This window comes from Talaromyces marneffei, chromosome 3 (assembly GCF_009556855.1).
Source record: "Talaromyces marneffei chromosome 3, complete sequence".
NCBI classification, from domain to species: domain Eukaryota; kingdom Fungi; phylum Ascomycota; class Eurotiomycetes; order Eurotiales; family Trichocomaceae; genus Talaromyces; species Talaromyces marneffei.
In genome coordinates, this window is record NC_072350.1 from 1,914,996 (window position 1) to 1,930,239 (window position 15,244).

Below are 15,244 nucleotides of genomic sequence, written 5' to 3' on the forward strand. Positions count from 1 at the left end.
ATCCGATGTTCCTTCCACATCCCTTCCTTAATACTCCATGTTAAGAAGCAGGAGTCTCTACCCTTTGTTGTGTGAAGATGACCTAACCGAGTCCGACATGCGCTTACGAGTCTGGCCAATCGCCGTGGCTAGTCAGGGTTTTGTTACATAAATACCCTTGAGCTTATGCCTATTGCAGATTATCAAGCCACCCGGATCTTCACCTACGCTGTATTGACATGAGCTACTTGTCATTATAAGCCAGCCACGAAATCCACCCATGTAGTATCTCCGGGGGACCAGCCTGGATTCCCGACAGATCGAACTAAACGGGTCATCCGTCCCCTAAAGGCCGGTTCATTATTCGTATTTTTTGGTACAACTATCATTATATATTAATGCCCCTGAGCATTGACCTTCGTGTCCAATGGTGACGTCTGGTGGGATCCTGATTAGATTTACTTTTTCTACTCTTTGATGAGTCGGTGTTATCGAACGTCATCTGACATAACATGAGCAGCGACGACCGTTCATTCAAACACGAGTCGAAGAAAGCGAATTGGAAGCACAATTCTGCTAGGTTAAGTGCATTGTCTTCAATGATAGTGAGCAGCTTACAACAGCCCAGCTTGCTGGCTATTTGTTACAGGGATGATCCTAGTAAACCTAGATCTGCTTCAATCCTACAATGATGTCTTAGAATGTTTGAGGTCTTTCAATCGATTTAAATGGTATTGGTGCCGAATATACACCGAACATCGGCCTGCTCAGCGCCGAGAATTGACGAAACAGATCGAGCTAGAACTGCAACGATGCAATCGCTGAAGGAAAGCCAAGGTCCCAATGTTGTGGATGAAACTTAACCACTTTAACTTTAGATTTGACAAATCATTCTGCCTACTGGGCTTGAAAAGAGGAACAAGAGAGATTCTCTTTTAGCTCCACTCCGAGCCGAGTCATGCTACAAAAGATCTACGAGTGGAGCGTTTGTCGCAGAAAGTGGAACTATCGTGTTATAATTCAGAGGTTCAGAAGATAATGCAGGCGCCACACCTGAGATAGTCTTTTCCCTGCATTGGAATCTATGAAGTCTATGCATACAAATGCGATCTCATCTAAAACCGAAAACCACATTGAGATCGAACGCCTCATGCACAATTAATGAAACCCTATCGTCCATGATTTTGCCTGTCCAAGGCTGAGGTATGTTGCTCCAGAGTACACGCAGTGCTGGTCATTTCATACCTAACTACGAAGTAATCACTGTTGTATAACGCACAGTACCATTGCGGTACGTACCGTAGACCCATTTATTATTTCTTCCCTATATTTTAGATATTTCCGAGGATTAGATGGCAGAAAAGGCCAATTCCAACAACAAAAGAGAGTGCATAGTTAGTCCACTTGACTTACATTCAGCTGATATCCCTCGCTTCGGTTGTTGCATGTATGAACCTCCAATTGGCCATAAAACCGAGGCCAAATGGAGTCTGCTACGTTCGTACTTGCGCAGTAATGCAAAACGCACCACATTCTGTCACTTCCCCTCTGGTGCCGCAACGGTGGCTGTTAAGCATCAAATCCATCGACCGCACCGATGCAAGTGGCCGGCCTGTCAGAATTCGTCTCTTCTATAGCCCATGTATCCCGCTGGCATGACGCATCGATACCCTCCTTAGTGTGACCCCTTTACCCTTGTAAGTTGTTGCTCATCAATGATCCCTGTACCCGAGCCCTCGTAGCTTGAGATTTAGTGGCTCCATGGACCCGCGATTGTCGCGGGAAGGCTTTCAATGTCTTCCGAAGAGGCTAAGGAGACACTCGGACGCCTTTGGCATCGAATCACTTTGTCTAGACTTGACCTTAGTCTATACTAATGGCTTTTAGTGTACCCTGAATCTGGGTGTTCCCCACCGATCTCTTGAGTCCAATGCCTGAACAGAAGGACCAATGGAAAATGCATTCGTTCTGAGATAGTATTCGTGAACTAATGTCGCCCAAAACTAATTTATGCCATGGGTATGTACGCGGGTCAAAAGGGCCGTGCCGTCAATCGTCCAGCCTGACATATTTGAAGCAGTCCGGGGCAAGGTATATCAATGCCCATGCCGCCTCACCCTCCCGACCACTTGATTGTTTCTTTCCTCATTCAACCATCATCTCACGATCTTCTGCTTTCATCTGCTTGGCATTTTCTTATTTTTACTTGGGCGTACTTCAAGCTCTTCCTTGTCAATTTAGAGTTCTCCAAGAACCTTCGTCATATAACACAGAAGTTTCCCTACTCGGGTCCGTTTGTTCTTGATCGAGTGCCTCATCGAGCTTTCAAGCCTTGTTAATACCGTGGGTGGCCGTCGTGCTTGTTGCCATTTGATCGTACCAAATCTGTGCGTCAATTTGCATGCTTCATTCTCCTTTCCAAGAGGTCATCTTGACTGATCTCGGTTGAAAAATATAAGAAACCTTTTTTCACCGCATAATCCGCATTTGGCGACACAATTTCATTCGACTCTTGCGCCATAACGTCTCTCTGCCATACTTTGAAAAGAACTAGGAATTACCATACAAGCAAAATGACGATCAGAGATTCTTTGTCCAACCGCAATGGCAAGAAGTCAGCAGATGCCGGTGCATCTCTCCGGCACCAGAATTACAGGCCGTTCGAAACCCCCGAACCGGTTCGTATTCTCCTTTCTATCCAAACCAGCACCATACTGACGGCAGTTAGAATATTGTCTTTACAGGCGCCGTCCCCACTCACTGGGCTATGATGTACGTTGACAGATCCGGAATCGTCAAAGAAATGTCAAACCTACCTACACCCGTCTTCGATGCTCGTACGCGGGAAGCATTCGCATTTGCACACGGTCTTTTGCCGAATAGACACAATTCTTTACCTTCTCCGCATACGGCCTACAGTCCCGGCCACAGGGGACATTCCTCGCGTGCAGGTCGATCCAAGCGGCGAAGAACTGCACTTCGCGAGGAGCCACTGGATGTCGAGGTGGTTGAAGCTTTTGAAGACACAGAAGATCAGGTCCCTCTAGAAATCGGTGACACGAAGAAAGTCACCGAGTTTTATACAATGGCTTTCAAACGATTGCAACAAATCAACTGCCGTTTACTGGCTAAGAACCTGATCAAAATAATTGAGCCTCGTAAGCAGGTCAGACACCCATATAACGGTGGAAGAAAACCAGGCGGGGCACCTGGTGAGAAGGGAGACCCCGAAGACACAAAGCCTGACTGGTGGCCTCGCGATGTTATACACAAGGAGCCCGATCATATCAAGAAAGATTGTAAGAATCATCAATCACCCGATATCAAACCGATTCACTGACCAAGAAAAATATAGATCGTGTGAAGCTTCTTGTTCATCTTGTCCAAAACCTTCTTCCTATGGGAATAACAGCCGATATACTCGAAGAAGCTGTCGGTGATACCAGAAGACATCTCGTACCCGAAGATAAAGCCGAGGAGAAAGCTTCAATGTTAGAAGAGATAATCCGCGTCAGAAAGATTCAAGAGCGGTACCTGAGGAATGAAATTGGTATGTACAGAGAACTTCGTTTAGCCCTGACAGAGCGCTGATTGTGGCCAGACGGAAGCACTCAGGTTTACGTTACCGACCACGACGGAGCTAGGAAAGAAGAGCCCGAATCCGACGATGAAGGAGAGTCCAAAGTGATGACTCCTCCTCGCACTGCCAGTTCCTCACCACAGATGGAGCACGTCGAAGGCTCCCAGAGTCCTCTAGACGTGACCTCTATACCCCAGCACATATCACCACTGGAGACTACCTCGAGCTTCCAGATGCCCGCCGAACTAAACTTTACGAACTCGGGACAGCGAACACCAGAATTCGTATCTACGCAGCCTGAATTTGGCCATGGGAACTTGGCTAATGCACCAATAGCAGGCCCGCTGCTGACCCCCACTCACAACGAGTTCATAGATCACTCGCAATTTGCAGAGGCCAGTCCCACAAACCATCTACACGCTGTTAGTCCGGCTCATGCACAAGCGGACCCCTCTGCGTCTTTTACGGGCTGGTCTCCCGCGTTTCAGCAAACAATGTTTTCACCAGTCGACTTCAGTAACGGAGCTGGTCGTCAAATGCCACCTCACATGGTGTATCCGTCATATGGACCATATTCTTCACCTCAAGAAGTTCCCCAAACTTTTACAGTCCCAGAACTTTCACGTCCTCGAGACTATGACATGGCAAACATGTACAACCTCCCTTTCCGAACTGGTTCTTTGAGTCACCCACACATTGTGCACCACCGCGACAGTGGCGATGTCAAGCCAGGCATGTAAAGAAGTTTCAGGCGTTCCACATTTCTCGGCAATGCTCACAACTTTCGTCTCTTTCCTTACAAGTTCTACGGCTCCCATCCATGGCTATATATGATATGAACGTTTCGGTCTGCGTCTTTGGCGTTTCGGTCTCGTTGCCCTTCATCAAAATACTTCAATTCTTGTCAATAAAGGGTTTTCTTCTTACTCTCTTCTTGCTGCTCACGCTTTTTTTCTCCCCGTTCGCCTTTTGTACAGACCTGTTTCCCATTCGTGGGGGCCGAACAGAAACGAAAAAAAAGAACTGGATCAACAGTACAGACTATTGTTAGTTACGAGAATACGACGGTAACGAACAATCAAAATTATTCATTTGCATTAATCAAGACTCCATATAAATTGATCAGATACCAAAGTAATTCAATATGTCCGGGCGAGTCGCCGAGTAGGGCTTTTTGTCGCAATCCAAAAGAGGTAATTAGCCGACAGAGCGTTCTGATTGGCGTAAAATTGTAGGTCCTAAAAAAGCTGGGGTACACCACGAATCCCCGCAAATTCCTTTAGGAAATTCATTTTTGTCCTTCATCCGACGATTGATAAGGCGGATTGACGTGATTTTCGTCGCTACATGATTGTCTAGCGTTGTCGCGACGGTCACCAGTTGCTATCAAACACCAAACCATACACGGATTGGATCATCATGTTTCATCAATGGCAACAGCATGACCCTGAGCAACGGTCCCGTGTGGCAAGGACGCGGACAGGGTGTCTGACATGTCGGTAAGTGCCACATCAAGCTGTAGCATTATTCGCTGGCGGAAGAAATGAACACGAACTCTGACTTTACTTATCACAATAATAGGCGGAGAAAGGTCCGCTGTAACGAAGTCCGCCCCAAATGTGGACATTGCTCTCGACTACGTCTTTCATGTACTTGGCCACCGGATTCTGCTTTTGATGTGCCGGGCACTACTAAAGTATCAAAGGCGAAGAAGTCGAAGCAAGATAGTCGAGACAAGCGACAGTCACAACAACAAGGGCAACCACAACCGCAACCAAAGTCGGGATCACAATCGCCACAGAAACAGCAACGGCTTATACCAGTGCAAGAGGAAGGTGCACAATCGCCCTCTTCAAGAACGTCACTGTTGGCACAATCAGAACCGCAAACACACGCACAACAATTTATTCCAGAAGCAGACTTCAACGAAATCTTCAACTATGCAAGCTTCCTCTGGGACAACGACTCCCCTACGATCTCCTTTCCCACGGGCTCATCGCCCTTGGACAGCCTGAGTACTCCACATGATCAACTACAACTAACCATGCCTCTAGCTGTCTCTGAGACCATGAAGAGAACGGCGTCAGTAGTCGTTCCCCCTTTGTTCATGAGTGATAGATGGGCTAGTGATAACGGGGACTTCATACCTGCTGCTTCTGGTGTCAATGTCACCGAGTCCGAGTTATCGGATTTCTTTGCTCGGTCTACGGCGCCACCGATTTTGGCTCCATTGGAGACAAGCTCCCGATGGTCCCGGATGAGGAAAATGCTGATTTATATGTGCAAAAAGTCAGAGATGGTCAAGAACGCTGTCATGGCGTTTGCTGCCCTGCAATTCGAGTCGCCACGTTCAGGCAGCCGAACCATACACACCCAATATTATACTTTATCACGAGATATGCTCACTAAAATTATTACCGAGGTCTCCATGGACCAAAAACTTCTCGTAGTCGAATTGAGACACATATTGGCTACTGTGTTTCTGTTAACTTATATTGATCTTCTCGACGATGATGTGTTCAAGGCACACGGCAACCTGCGGGATGCTTTTCATGTGATTCAACGGGTTCGAAATGAGAATCTTAGTTTAACAGGTTCGTGCCACTATCAATTGGTCCCATGATAGCTGTACTGACCATGTTTTACAAACAGAGAAATGCTTAGTATCGTGGTTGCGACTTCTGGATGGCCGTGCAGTTAGTGCTGGAGGAGAGGGACTCTTTCTCGATGAAGACGATAACAATATACCACCGGATATGGAATCGCCTCCGGACACTGTTGGTGGTGGTCTAGAAAACGCAGAGACTATTTTAGAAGACGTTCTTACTCGCCCAGCCTCGTCCTTCTTCCAAAAAGTACAGTCCTTCATGGGGCGAATTTCACGAATCGACCCGTGGCACCGCTCGCGCGGTACTGTGGACGATGAGACCGATGTCATGATTATTGCTCAGAAAATTAGCAAGGATATCAAAGCCCTCTGGCATCAACGACCGTCACTTATGGACCATGCCATTGCGTGCAAGCTAGTGCCGCCGTTGCTTTCTCCATCGTTGGCAAACACACTATCAAGGGCATTGATGGTCTGCTACGCCAATTATCATGCTTCTTTTGTGCATCTGCATCGCGTCGCATATAAGAGTAAGTCAAACTCCCGATTCATGTTTATCAAATGTCCCAGTTAACATCCAACAGATCTTCCACGAACACCAGATCTCGAAACAGCTCTCTGCGCTATCCAGAAAGTCACAGAAAACCTAATGCGCACACCTCACAGCGCCACAGATACAACAACAACAACAACGAACTCCATGGAGACCATTTCTGGATTTACTTCCAGCTCCCCCTTGCCAATCAACATGCTCTGGCCTCTCTTGATGCTCGGCGTAGAATCGGACGATGCACACCAACGGGCATGGGTGGTCGCAGCAATGAAAAGCATGGAGAGTATTGTTTCCAATGCTGGGATTACAGCTGATGTCCTTGAAGAGGTGATAAGACGACAGGACGAGGCCGGGCAGAGGATGGATATTCGACAGGTTATGCACGATACTTTCACGAGGGCTTTTGCTATTGTCTAATCTGACGTTGGGTGATTATGCTCAACGCGCCCAGACCGACGGAAATGAGCATTCAAATTAGGGATTCATATTGAACGACTTACAAACTATATACCCCGCACTATACTGTTCATGCTGGTTCGCCATAGCTATCTGTTTTTCATATTTCGAATTTTAACGGTGTGACATCCTTAAAACTGGTAATTGTAGAAAATTTCTGTCAGCAGAAAAAAGTTCCCCTCGATCTGCTATTATTCGTGGACATGATCGGCCTGAATGCCGACCTTAATCATATGGCCTGGTCAACCGTCGGAGAACCTCCGGCTCGCCTACTTTCCCAAAGCGGAAACTCAACGCTGTTTCGATTCTTGAGGACTTTGGGATAGCGGCTATCTGCCTTGTTGTCTAGGAATTCATATAAGTAGAAAAAAATTCTGCTATACCTTTTCTTTTCTTTTGTTTTGTTTTGGATTGAATTGCTATTTACTCTTTTTTTGCGTTTATAAATTTGAAATTCACGTCAGCAGCTCCGTTGAAATTTGATATAGAGAACTGAAGCCGTTGCGATCAAATCCACACATTACCTCGACTAATCGATAAACTTACGACCCAAACGAAGATAATCAAATAAAACAAAAATGGGCTCCGTCAGCAAAACCGGAACCCCATACCCTCCCGGTATCCACGTCCCCAGCTTGACGTGGTTCAAGTCCGACGAAACCCAATCCATAGACTGGGACATCCAACAAAAGCATCTCGAATTCCTGATCAGCAGCGGACTACCTGGCGTCGTCGTCTGCGGCACAAACGGTGAAGCCGCAACAGTCACACCCCGGGAAAAATCAAAGCTTATAAGCCTCGCGCGCTCAGTTGCGCAGAACCTTGGACGACCAGAGATCGCCATCACCTGCGGCACATTCGGTGGTTGCACACAGGCTATTATTGAAGACACAAAGCTTGCGGCGGAAGCTGGTGCGGACTTTGCGCTTGTTTTGGTGCCTTCATACTTCCACTTTGCGCTTGATCAGGATGCCATTGTCGGCTTCTTCCAGGAGGTCGCTTGCGCTTCTCCTATCCCTATTGTCATCTACAACTTCCCCGGAGTTGTGAGCGGATTAAATGTGAACTCTGAGATGTTGCATATTCTGGGTGATCACCCCAATATCGTCGTCGTTAAGCTTACCTGCGGTACTATTGCATCCGTGGCGCGAACAGCTGCCAAATTCGGCCCGGGTTTGGACTTGAAGGATAATAAGTACGCTGGACAGCCTCAATTTGTCGCACTTGCTGGTCAGAGTGACTGGTTGGTTCCTGCCTTGAGTGTTGGGGGCACTGGTTGTATCACTGGTATGGCAAACTTGTATCCCAAGGTTAGTAGTATTCGTCCTATCAGAACCTATGTGCAAGTAACTTCATCATTTGCTAATAACAATGTGCTGCATAGACATGCATCGAAATATTCAACCTCTATGTCGCCGGCAAAAAGGCCGAAGCTGAGGAACTCCAGATCAAACTCGCCAGCGTCGAATGGGGTTTCGGAAAGGGAGGTATTAACGGCACAAAATCGGTTGTTGGAAAATTCCTTGGATATCCAGAAGAAAGTACTTGGTGTCGACGACCTTATCCCAAGTTCTTGGATAGTGGAAAACGGGAATGGATTGAGACTACCGTGAAACCGCTTCAGGATATTGAAGCTTCTCTTGTCAAGAGAGGCTGAGCTCGTCACTGAGTAGAGTTTGTAACAATGTGCTAGGTGAAGGTGCCTTGCGCTAGATCACTTCCGCCGGTGCCATATGACAGATATTGACCACAGCCACAATTAGGTGGCCGTCGCTGAAGACATACAACGAATAGAATGATTCATTGTCCTGTACATGCTGCGAGAGTAAGCGATAATAGTGGAGTCTTTATGTAAAAAGCAGGGCTTTTGTCGTCGAGTAACTTAAGTAACTACCATATGAATCAGAATGAGTCAGAAATAAGCCCTGGTTGAAGCGTAGGAAAATTCTTAGGGCTTATCGGGGACCCTTTCGGGCCTGCCGGCGATAACATAAATAAGCCGCCTTATCGCCCGCCCATACCTTAAACTATCCCGCCACAGGTCGTCGCATTCAAACATTCGCACATCACACACAATGGCGAAGAACGGATCGCAGACCGAGGACTTGCTGAAGGGACCTCTATATGGTAAATACTGATTTCTGGATTGAAAGTGTCGCTGGTGGAATTAATGGACTGACTGCGGTTTTTTTACCTAGTTTACGACCTCCCCTCCAAGCTCTTGTCAAACCTGACAATCAAATCCAACTCGCAACCTGTGGTGACGGCTTCAACGGAGACGGTCGCTGCTACTATCGAGCCTTCCGATCGAGAAACTGCTATTCCAACGTCAAACTCATGTACTCTCTGTCAAACATCTTTTCAAAATGTGCAAGAACACCGTGACCACGCCCGATCGGACCATCATCGATATAACGTCAAGGCACAACTGCGGGGCAACCGACTGCTGAACGAAGCGGAATTCACCACGGCCATCGGAGAAATTGACGAGTCGATATCGGGTTCGGAAAGCCCGGAGTCGGATGAAGATGAATTCGAACCTCATGCGTCCGATTCTAATTTAGTGGCACTTTTGAAAAGACAGGCAAAATTTTCTCAAGACGAACAAACGACGGCACAGCAAGAGAAAAATGCGCTGAACAGGCAGCCTATACTATGGTTCTCTAACCCCGACCTCCCTCAAAACACAGCCTTGGGAGTATACAAAGCGATATTTTCAAATGAGGAACAACAAGAACCGGAGCATATCGTGGACTCATTGCGGAAGAAACAACTGGAACCTATCAAACGAGTGAACAATACTGATAAGGCTCCTTTGAATTACGGGCCACATATTTTCATGTGTATGATAGGCGGTGGCCACTTTGCTGCTATGATTATCGCTCTCGCTCCTGAAGTACAAAAACGACAGGGTGGCATCGAAGAACGTCAAGCCAAAGTTCTCGCGCACAAGACTTTTCATCGCTATACAACACGCAGGAAGCAGGGTGGCGCACAATCTGCTAGCGATGCAGCCAAAGGCGCAGCGCATTCGGCTGGCTCAAGCCTAAGAAGATATAACGAGGTTGCATTGGAAAATGACATACGCAGCCTCCTCAAGGACTGGAAAGCTATGATCGACACAGCACAACTCATTTTCGTTCGGGCCACGGGGAACACTAACCGAAAGGTCTTATTCGGCTCATATGAAGGACAAGTGCTTCGAAATAATGACCCTAGGTTACGGACCTTCCCGTTCAGCACCCGCCGTGCTACCCAAACGGAACTTATGAGGTGCTTCAAGGAACTCACTCGAGTCAAAGTTAGCCAAATTGATGAGGCTGCTTTGGCCGCTGCACAAACAAAGCAACGTGAGGCGAGTCCAAAACCTGTCAAACCAGCTCCCAAGCCAAAAGCGCCAAAATTATCTGAAGAGGAGGAGGCTGCAATGCTACATACCTCACAAATTCAAGCGCTTATTCGTCGATCGAAGGCGCCAGCTCTCTTGTCCTATATCTCAAATAATAATATTCCACCATCTTTCAGATTCTTCCCCGCAGATGCACTTCAGAACCATCATGCACCTACTCCACTACATCTTGCCGCCAACTCAGATTCCCCTGCGCTAGTGGCCTCTCTTTTAACAAAAGCCAAACTTGATCCTACCTTGAAGAATGACGAGGGAAAGACGTCTTTTGACCTTGCTAAAGATCGTGCCACACGTGACGCTTTTCGAGTGGCGAGACATGAATTGGGTGAATCGGCCTGGGACTGGGAAGCGGCACATGTGCCGTCCCCTGTATCTCAAGCCGAAGTGAGCCAGCGTCAGGCCAAGGAGAAAGAAGAAGCCGCGAAAGAGGAAGCTAGTCGACGCAAAGCTGAATTAGAACGATTGAAAGGAGAAGAGGCCGCCAATGCCGCTGCCGTGGAGAAGCGGAAGAATGCGGGCGGTAAGAAATTATCCTCTCTAGACAAGACGCCTACAGAAAAGCGGGAAGATGAAATGCGTGGAATGACGCCTGAAATGAGGATGAGGCTAGAAAGGGAACGCCGTGCTCGGGCTGCGGAGGAGAGAATTCGCCGCATGCAAGGAAGCTGAGCATTCGTTTGATGCATGCTTTTTTCCAACCAGATATACAGCTAGTGCTCGCTGCGCAAAATGGCCACTCGATGCAATTTGAGTCGTGATTAGTTTTCGATGATATCCCTTTGAGACGCCATTACCATATGCATATATCGCGTCTCTAGCAAAGTCGAGCGTCTTCTGCTTCGCGCAAAGGTACGCCAGGTGTGGCAGATCTTATAGAAGCATCCGTTTTAGAGATATACCCTGTACACGATCGAGTTATATGGAGCAGATGATTATGAATTGGTGAATATTGGAGTATTGATTACCTAGGTCGAAATAGAATAGAAACGAAAATACATCTGCGGAAGGTGCGGCCCTGGGGAAGGTGTCCGCGCCTTCCTCAGTTGCCGTCTCACCCGTATGCTGCTTCCCAACTGACAACGAGAATCTTCCAAGCTGCATCTCCTTTCTTCGTTCTTTGCAGAACACAAGCAAGTACAACCTTCCCAATTGTAACTGGTAGCTATCTCCCCTGGCATGTCGTGTGAAATATGGCGATACTCGATTGCGTCGGACACTTGTACCGATGGAATCCTCTGACCAAGCAGCCCACTGATCCACGCTCAATCTCGGCGTTTGAAGTGTTGATTGTTGGACGAAACCGGAAGACATGGTAGGTCTTTGGTATCTAGACACTCGTATCTGTCGTCGCTGAATCCCTAGTCAATATGTGTTTGACGACGCATGTGTGTCCAACCAGCACGTTCAGATCTACACGGTGATTTACGATCTCGAACACCCACTGGATATCCCCCCTTTGGTGTATGCCCAAGACGTATCTACAAACGGAACGTTCTGGAATGGACAACGTATTGATAGAAGGAATGGTGGCGCGGTCCTTTTAAGCGATGGCGATATTCTCCGGCTCTCTTCCAACAGTTTCCTCGAGTTCAGGGCCGAGTACCAATTCTGTAGACCACTGAACCAAAACCAACAGAAGGAAATCAAGGTGAGATGCATGCAATGTCAGTCATCAAAGTGTATTAATGGCTAGTAGGAGTTTGCAAATGAATATTTGATTACAGATCGTCTACTGGGCGAAGGTGGTTTCGGACATGTTCGTATGGCTGTTAACCTCAAGGCCACCAGCCAGGTTGCTTGCAAAATTGTCAATCTCCGTGCGGTGAAAGAGACCGTCATGAGAAAAAAGGGTGATCGTAGTACAGATATGCTGGAATTACAGAAACGAGAGGTGGCTATCCTGCAGAAGCTATGTCATGTAAGATGAATAACCCTTGTTGGTGGCATCGACGTACGACTAATATGAGTATCTTAGCCCAACATCATTGGCGTTGAGAAATTTTTTACGATGGAAAACTCATTGTTTGTTCAGCCTTCATACAAAAACTTATGAATTCGCTAACAGAGAAAGATACATTTTCGAAGATCTCATCACAGCAGGAGACCTATTTACATTCATCGAGTCGAAGGGAGGCAGGATCACAGATTTCGAGGCGGCATCTGTAACTCGGCAGATCCTGATTGCTGTTGACTATCTTCACGACAACAACATTGTTCACAGAGACCTCAAACCAGAGAACATTCTCATGACTTCGCATGGAGTTCAACGACGGGTCGTGTTGGCAGACTTTGGCTGTGCACGGATTGTCTCCCCCGGGATCAAGCGAATGTCGACAGTGGTCGGAACATGGGACTATACGGCACCGTAGGTTTAGTGACAAGTTCCGCATCTCTGGTTAGAACATGAAACTAATGATACAATAGCGAGGTTTACAAAGAGCTCAAGGCAGGTTATACAAAGTCGGTCGATCTCTGGTCTGTTGGCTGCGTCACAGTTGTTCTACTGATTGGTACACCTCCATTTCCCTTCTCAGTTTCGGGGGATGTTGGTTACATTGAGCCTGGCGATTTGAACGAGATGTTTATGAGTACCAAGTCGACCGAGGCGAGCACAATGGCTCGGAACTTTGTCCTTTCTCTGCTGGTCTTGGATGAAAGGAAAAGGTTGAATTCCAAGCAAGCCCTACAACATTCCTGGTTCTCAAACGAACAATATCAGTCGAAATTGCAACAGCTCTATGAAGAAGCAATTCAGGACTGGCACCCTCGATATGCCATTGCTCCTTCCGGAAGCGAGAACTGCCTCCAGTCTGGTTATAACTGTTCGAACAAGGCCCTGAGAACTGCGGTCTCGTCAACATTTCAAGTTTCTAAGAGTCAGGCTGCCACATTTGTCTCTGAGAGGCGAGATGTTATCGAGAAAAACAGAAGAGTCGGCTCTGATAAAGCCAGCCCTTCTAGCCGTGGACAGAACATGTATGATCGGACCATTTGCGACAAGATACGTGTTAGTCAATCTTCACCAACCTCCCAGAATTTCCGCCGCTCTTTCAGTCCGCAGGCATGGAATACAAAATCTGTTGCAAGCCGCTTTGCTTCCTCATCTAGCAAGTCAAATGTTAACCGAAACAATATTGATGTTAGCACTTTGAAGGAACCCAAATCAAATTTGACCGAGGAACATGAGTCGTGGACCTACATTTCAACAAAGCTGAACGAAGGGATCTGTGCCTCTACAGACAAGTCGATAGCAACTTCCAAGGGTATAACAAGGGCCAAGAGGGGCTTTGACGAACTTTCTCAATCACCTGAGATAGGCGAGGTTTACGAAGAGATCGAGAACAAGATCACAGGCAAGGTGCAACGAGTTCTATATAAAGAGAAGTAAGATGAATATCTTGTGCTATAATCTGAACTTCGGTGGGCGTGTAATGGCTGAAAGATCGGAGTGGTTCATTTTGCGATTTACCAGCCTTGTTATGATCTTACTCGATGCACCAGAATAATACTGCTACGTAATTTATAGTCTGTTATTGTTTGAAACGGGCTATTATTTTTTTTTAAAAAAAAATCTAGTAGTAGAATTGTCCCTGTCTGCCATTATCAGAACGGGGTAAATCTCCCCATTTCGCGATGGTGTAACCACATATCTCGGCTTTTTGCGAAGGGTTGGTTCCTCTGATAGATCGATGGTTCTTTGCAGCTGAGATGGAAGTGTTAACGTTCCGTGGAAGAGATAATCGCCTCGTTGCCTTTATGACATGTATAGTTCATCTAGTTGAGCTTGCCTTTCTGATAAAGGCATAATACAAGGGCTTGCTCACTGCATGGCTGCTTTTGGACCTCGACTCACGTCTTTGTACGAAGTTCAACAATAAACCTAAAAAATATCACCTTGCATTGCATATGCATTATTGACACATGACTTCAGAGGACAATAAGTTCTCAGAGCATCTTTTGGAATGACTTGCATGAACCAAGTCGTGCTTCTATTCTTCCGAACGATCATCGATAACAAACCCCCAAATGATTATACTCTTTAATACTACGTAGGCCAAGGACATAAAGTTCATGTAGCCATGGAATGAATGTTGAAGATCGAGGAAGGGATTTGATTGCATACCCTTTGCGGAATGATTAGGGTTTGACACTACCTGCCGGGTCACGAGGGTGGATGACTGAGTATGTTGACTTTCTAATTATTAGTTGTTAGTCATTTCATATAGAGCTATTGGAACAGCTCTTTAAAAATTGCTATATTTATCCTCGGGTTGTATATTGGTAACGAGCGTTGTCGTTGTTGACGGGATTAGGGCTAATTATGACGCTGTATCTAATCCAGTCACTATCGTAAAACTAAGCCCTAACTTATAGTATTTTAGCCCATATCATAACACCCCTCCAGTTTTCGGGGTGCTTGAACACCGATAATAAGTTAATTACTCTATAATTATTCTGATATCAATGAAAAAAAAAAAACCCTTGGTCTGTTATTTCTAGGTGCGGGTCCTCCAGCCACCAGCGAGATCGTATCCCTTGTTTCGTGCGGCTGCCGACAAATTACTTGCATCTGCAGTTGCCCGCCCACGAGCTCTTTGTAGGTAATAATATGTACTATGGGCAAAGTCTCATTGACAAAAAAGAACAAGTTCCCTTAGC

The 15,244-nt window shown here is 46.6% G+C and overlaps 5 protein-coding genes across 5 annotated transcripts; all 5 read left to right on the top strand.

The window, feature by feature from the left end:
• Positions 1–2,552: 2,552 nt before the first annotated feature.
• EYB26_004446 (uncharacterized protein) lies at positions 2,553–4,299 on the top strand (the record flags this gene model as incomplete). Its single annotated transcript, XM_054263737.1, has 4 exons — positions 2,553–2,657; positions 2,708–3,278; positions 3,335–3,529; positions 3,581–4,299. 4 exons carry the CDS (start codon positions 2,553–2,555, stop codon positions 4,297–4,299), a joined length of 1,590 nt encoding a protein of 529 aa, XP_054119712.1.
• A 679-nt stretch (positions 4,300–4,978) lies between these two features.
• On the top strand, positions 4,979–7,137 carry EYB26_004447 (uncharacterized protein; the record flags this gene model as incomplete). Its single annotated transcript, XM_054263738.1, has 4 exons — positions 4,979–5,058; positions 5,141–6,153; positions 6,212–6,697; positions 6,752–7,137. The coding sequence occupies 4 exons, from the start codon at positions 4,979–4,981 to the stop codon at positions 7,135–7,137; spliced, it is 1,965 nt and encodes a 654-aa protein (XP_054119713.1).
• Positions 7,138–7,754: 617 nt separating this feature from the next.
• Positions 7,755–8,833, top strand: EYB26_004448 (uncharacterized protein; the record flags this gene model as incomplete). The annotated part of the gene is made up of 2 exons (XM_054263739.1): positions 7,755–8,486; positions 8,561–8,833. The coding sequence occupies 2 exons, from the start codon at positions 7,755–7,757 to the stop codon at positions 8,831–8,833; spliced, it is 1,005 nt and encodes a 334-aa protein (XP_054119714.1).
• A 418-nt stretch (positions 8,834–9,251) lies between these two features.
• Positions 9,252–11,254, top strand: EYB26_004449 (uncharacterized protein; the record flags this gene model as incomplete). Its single annotated transcript, XM_054263740.1, has 2 exons — positions 9,252–9,303; positions 9,375–11,254. The coding sequence occupies 2 exons, from the start codon at positions 9,252–9,254 to the stop codon at positions 11,252–11,254; spliced, it is 1,932 nt and encodes a 643-aa protein (XP_054119715.1).
• Positions 11,255–11,775: 521 nt separating this feature from the next.
• Positions 11,776–13,973, top strand: EYB26_004450 (uncharacterized protein; the record flags this gene model as incomplete). Its single annotated transcript, XM_054263741.1, has 6 exons — positions 11,776–11,897; positions 11,948–12,233; positions 12,282–12,503; positions 12,561–12,607; positions 12,657–12,950; positions 13,010–13,973. 6 exons carry the CDS (start codon positions 11,776–11,778, stop codon positions 13,971–13,973), a joined length of 1,935 nt encoding a protein of 644 aa, XP_054119716.1.
• Between the last annotated feature and the right edge of the window lie 1,271 nt (positions 13,974–15,244).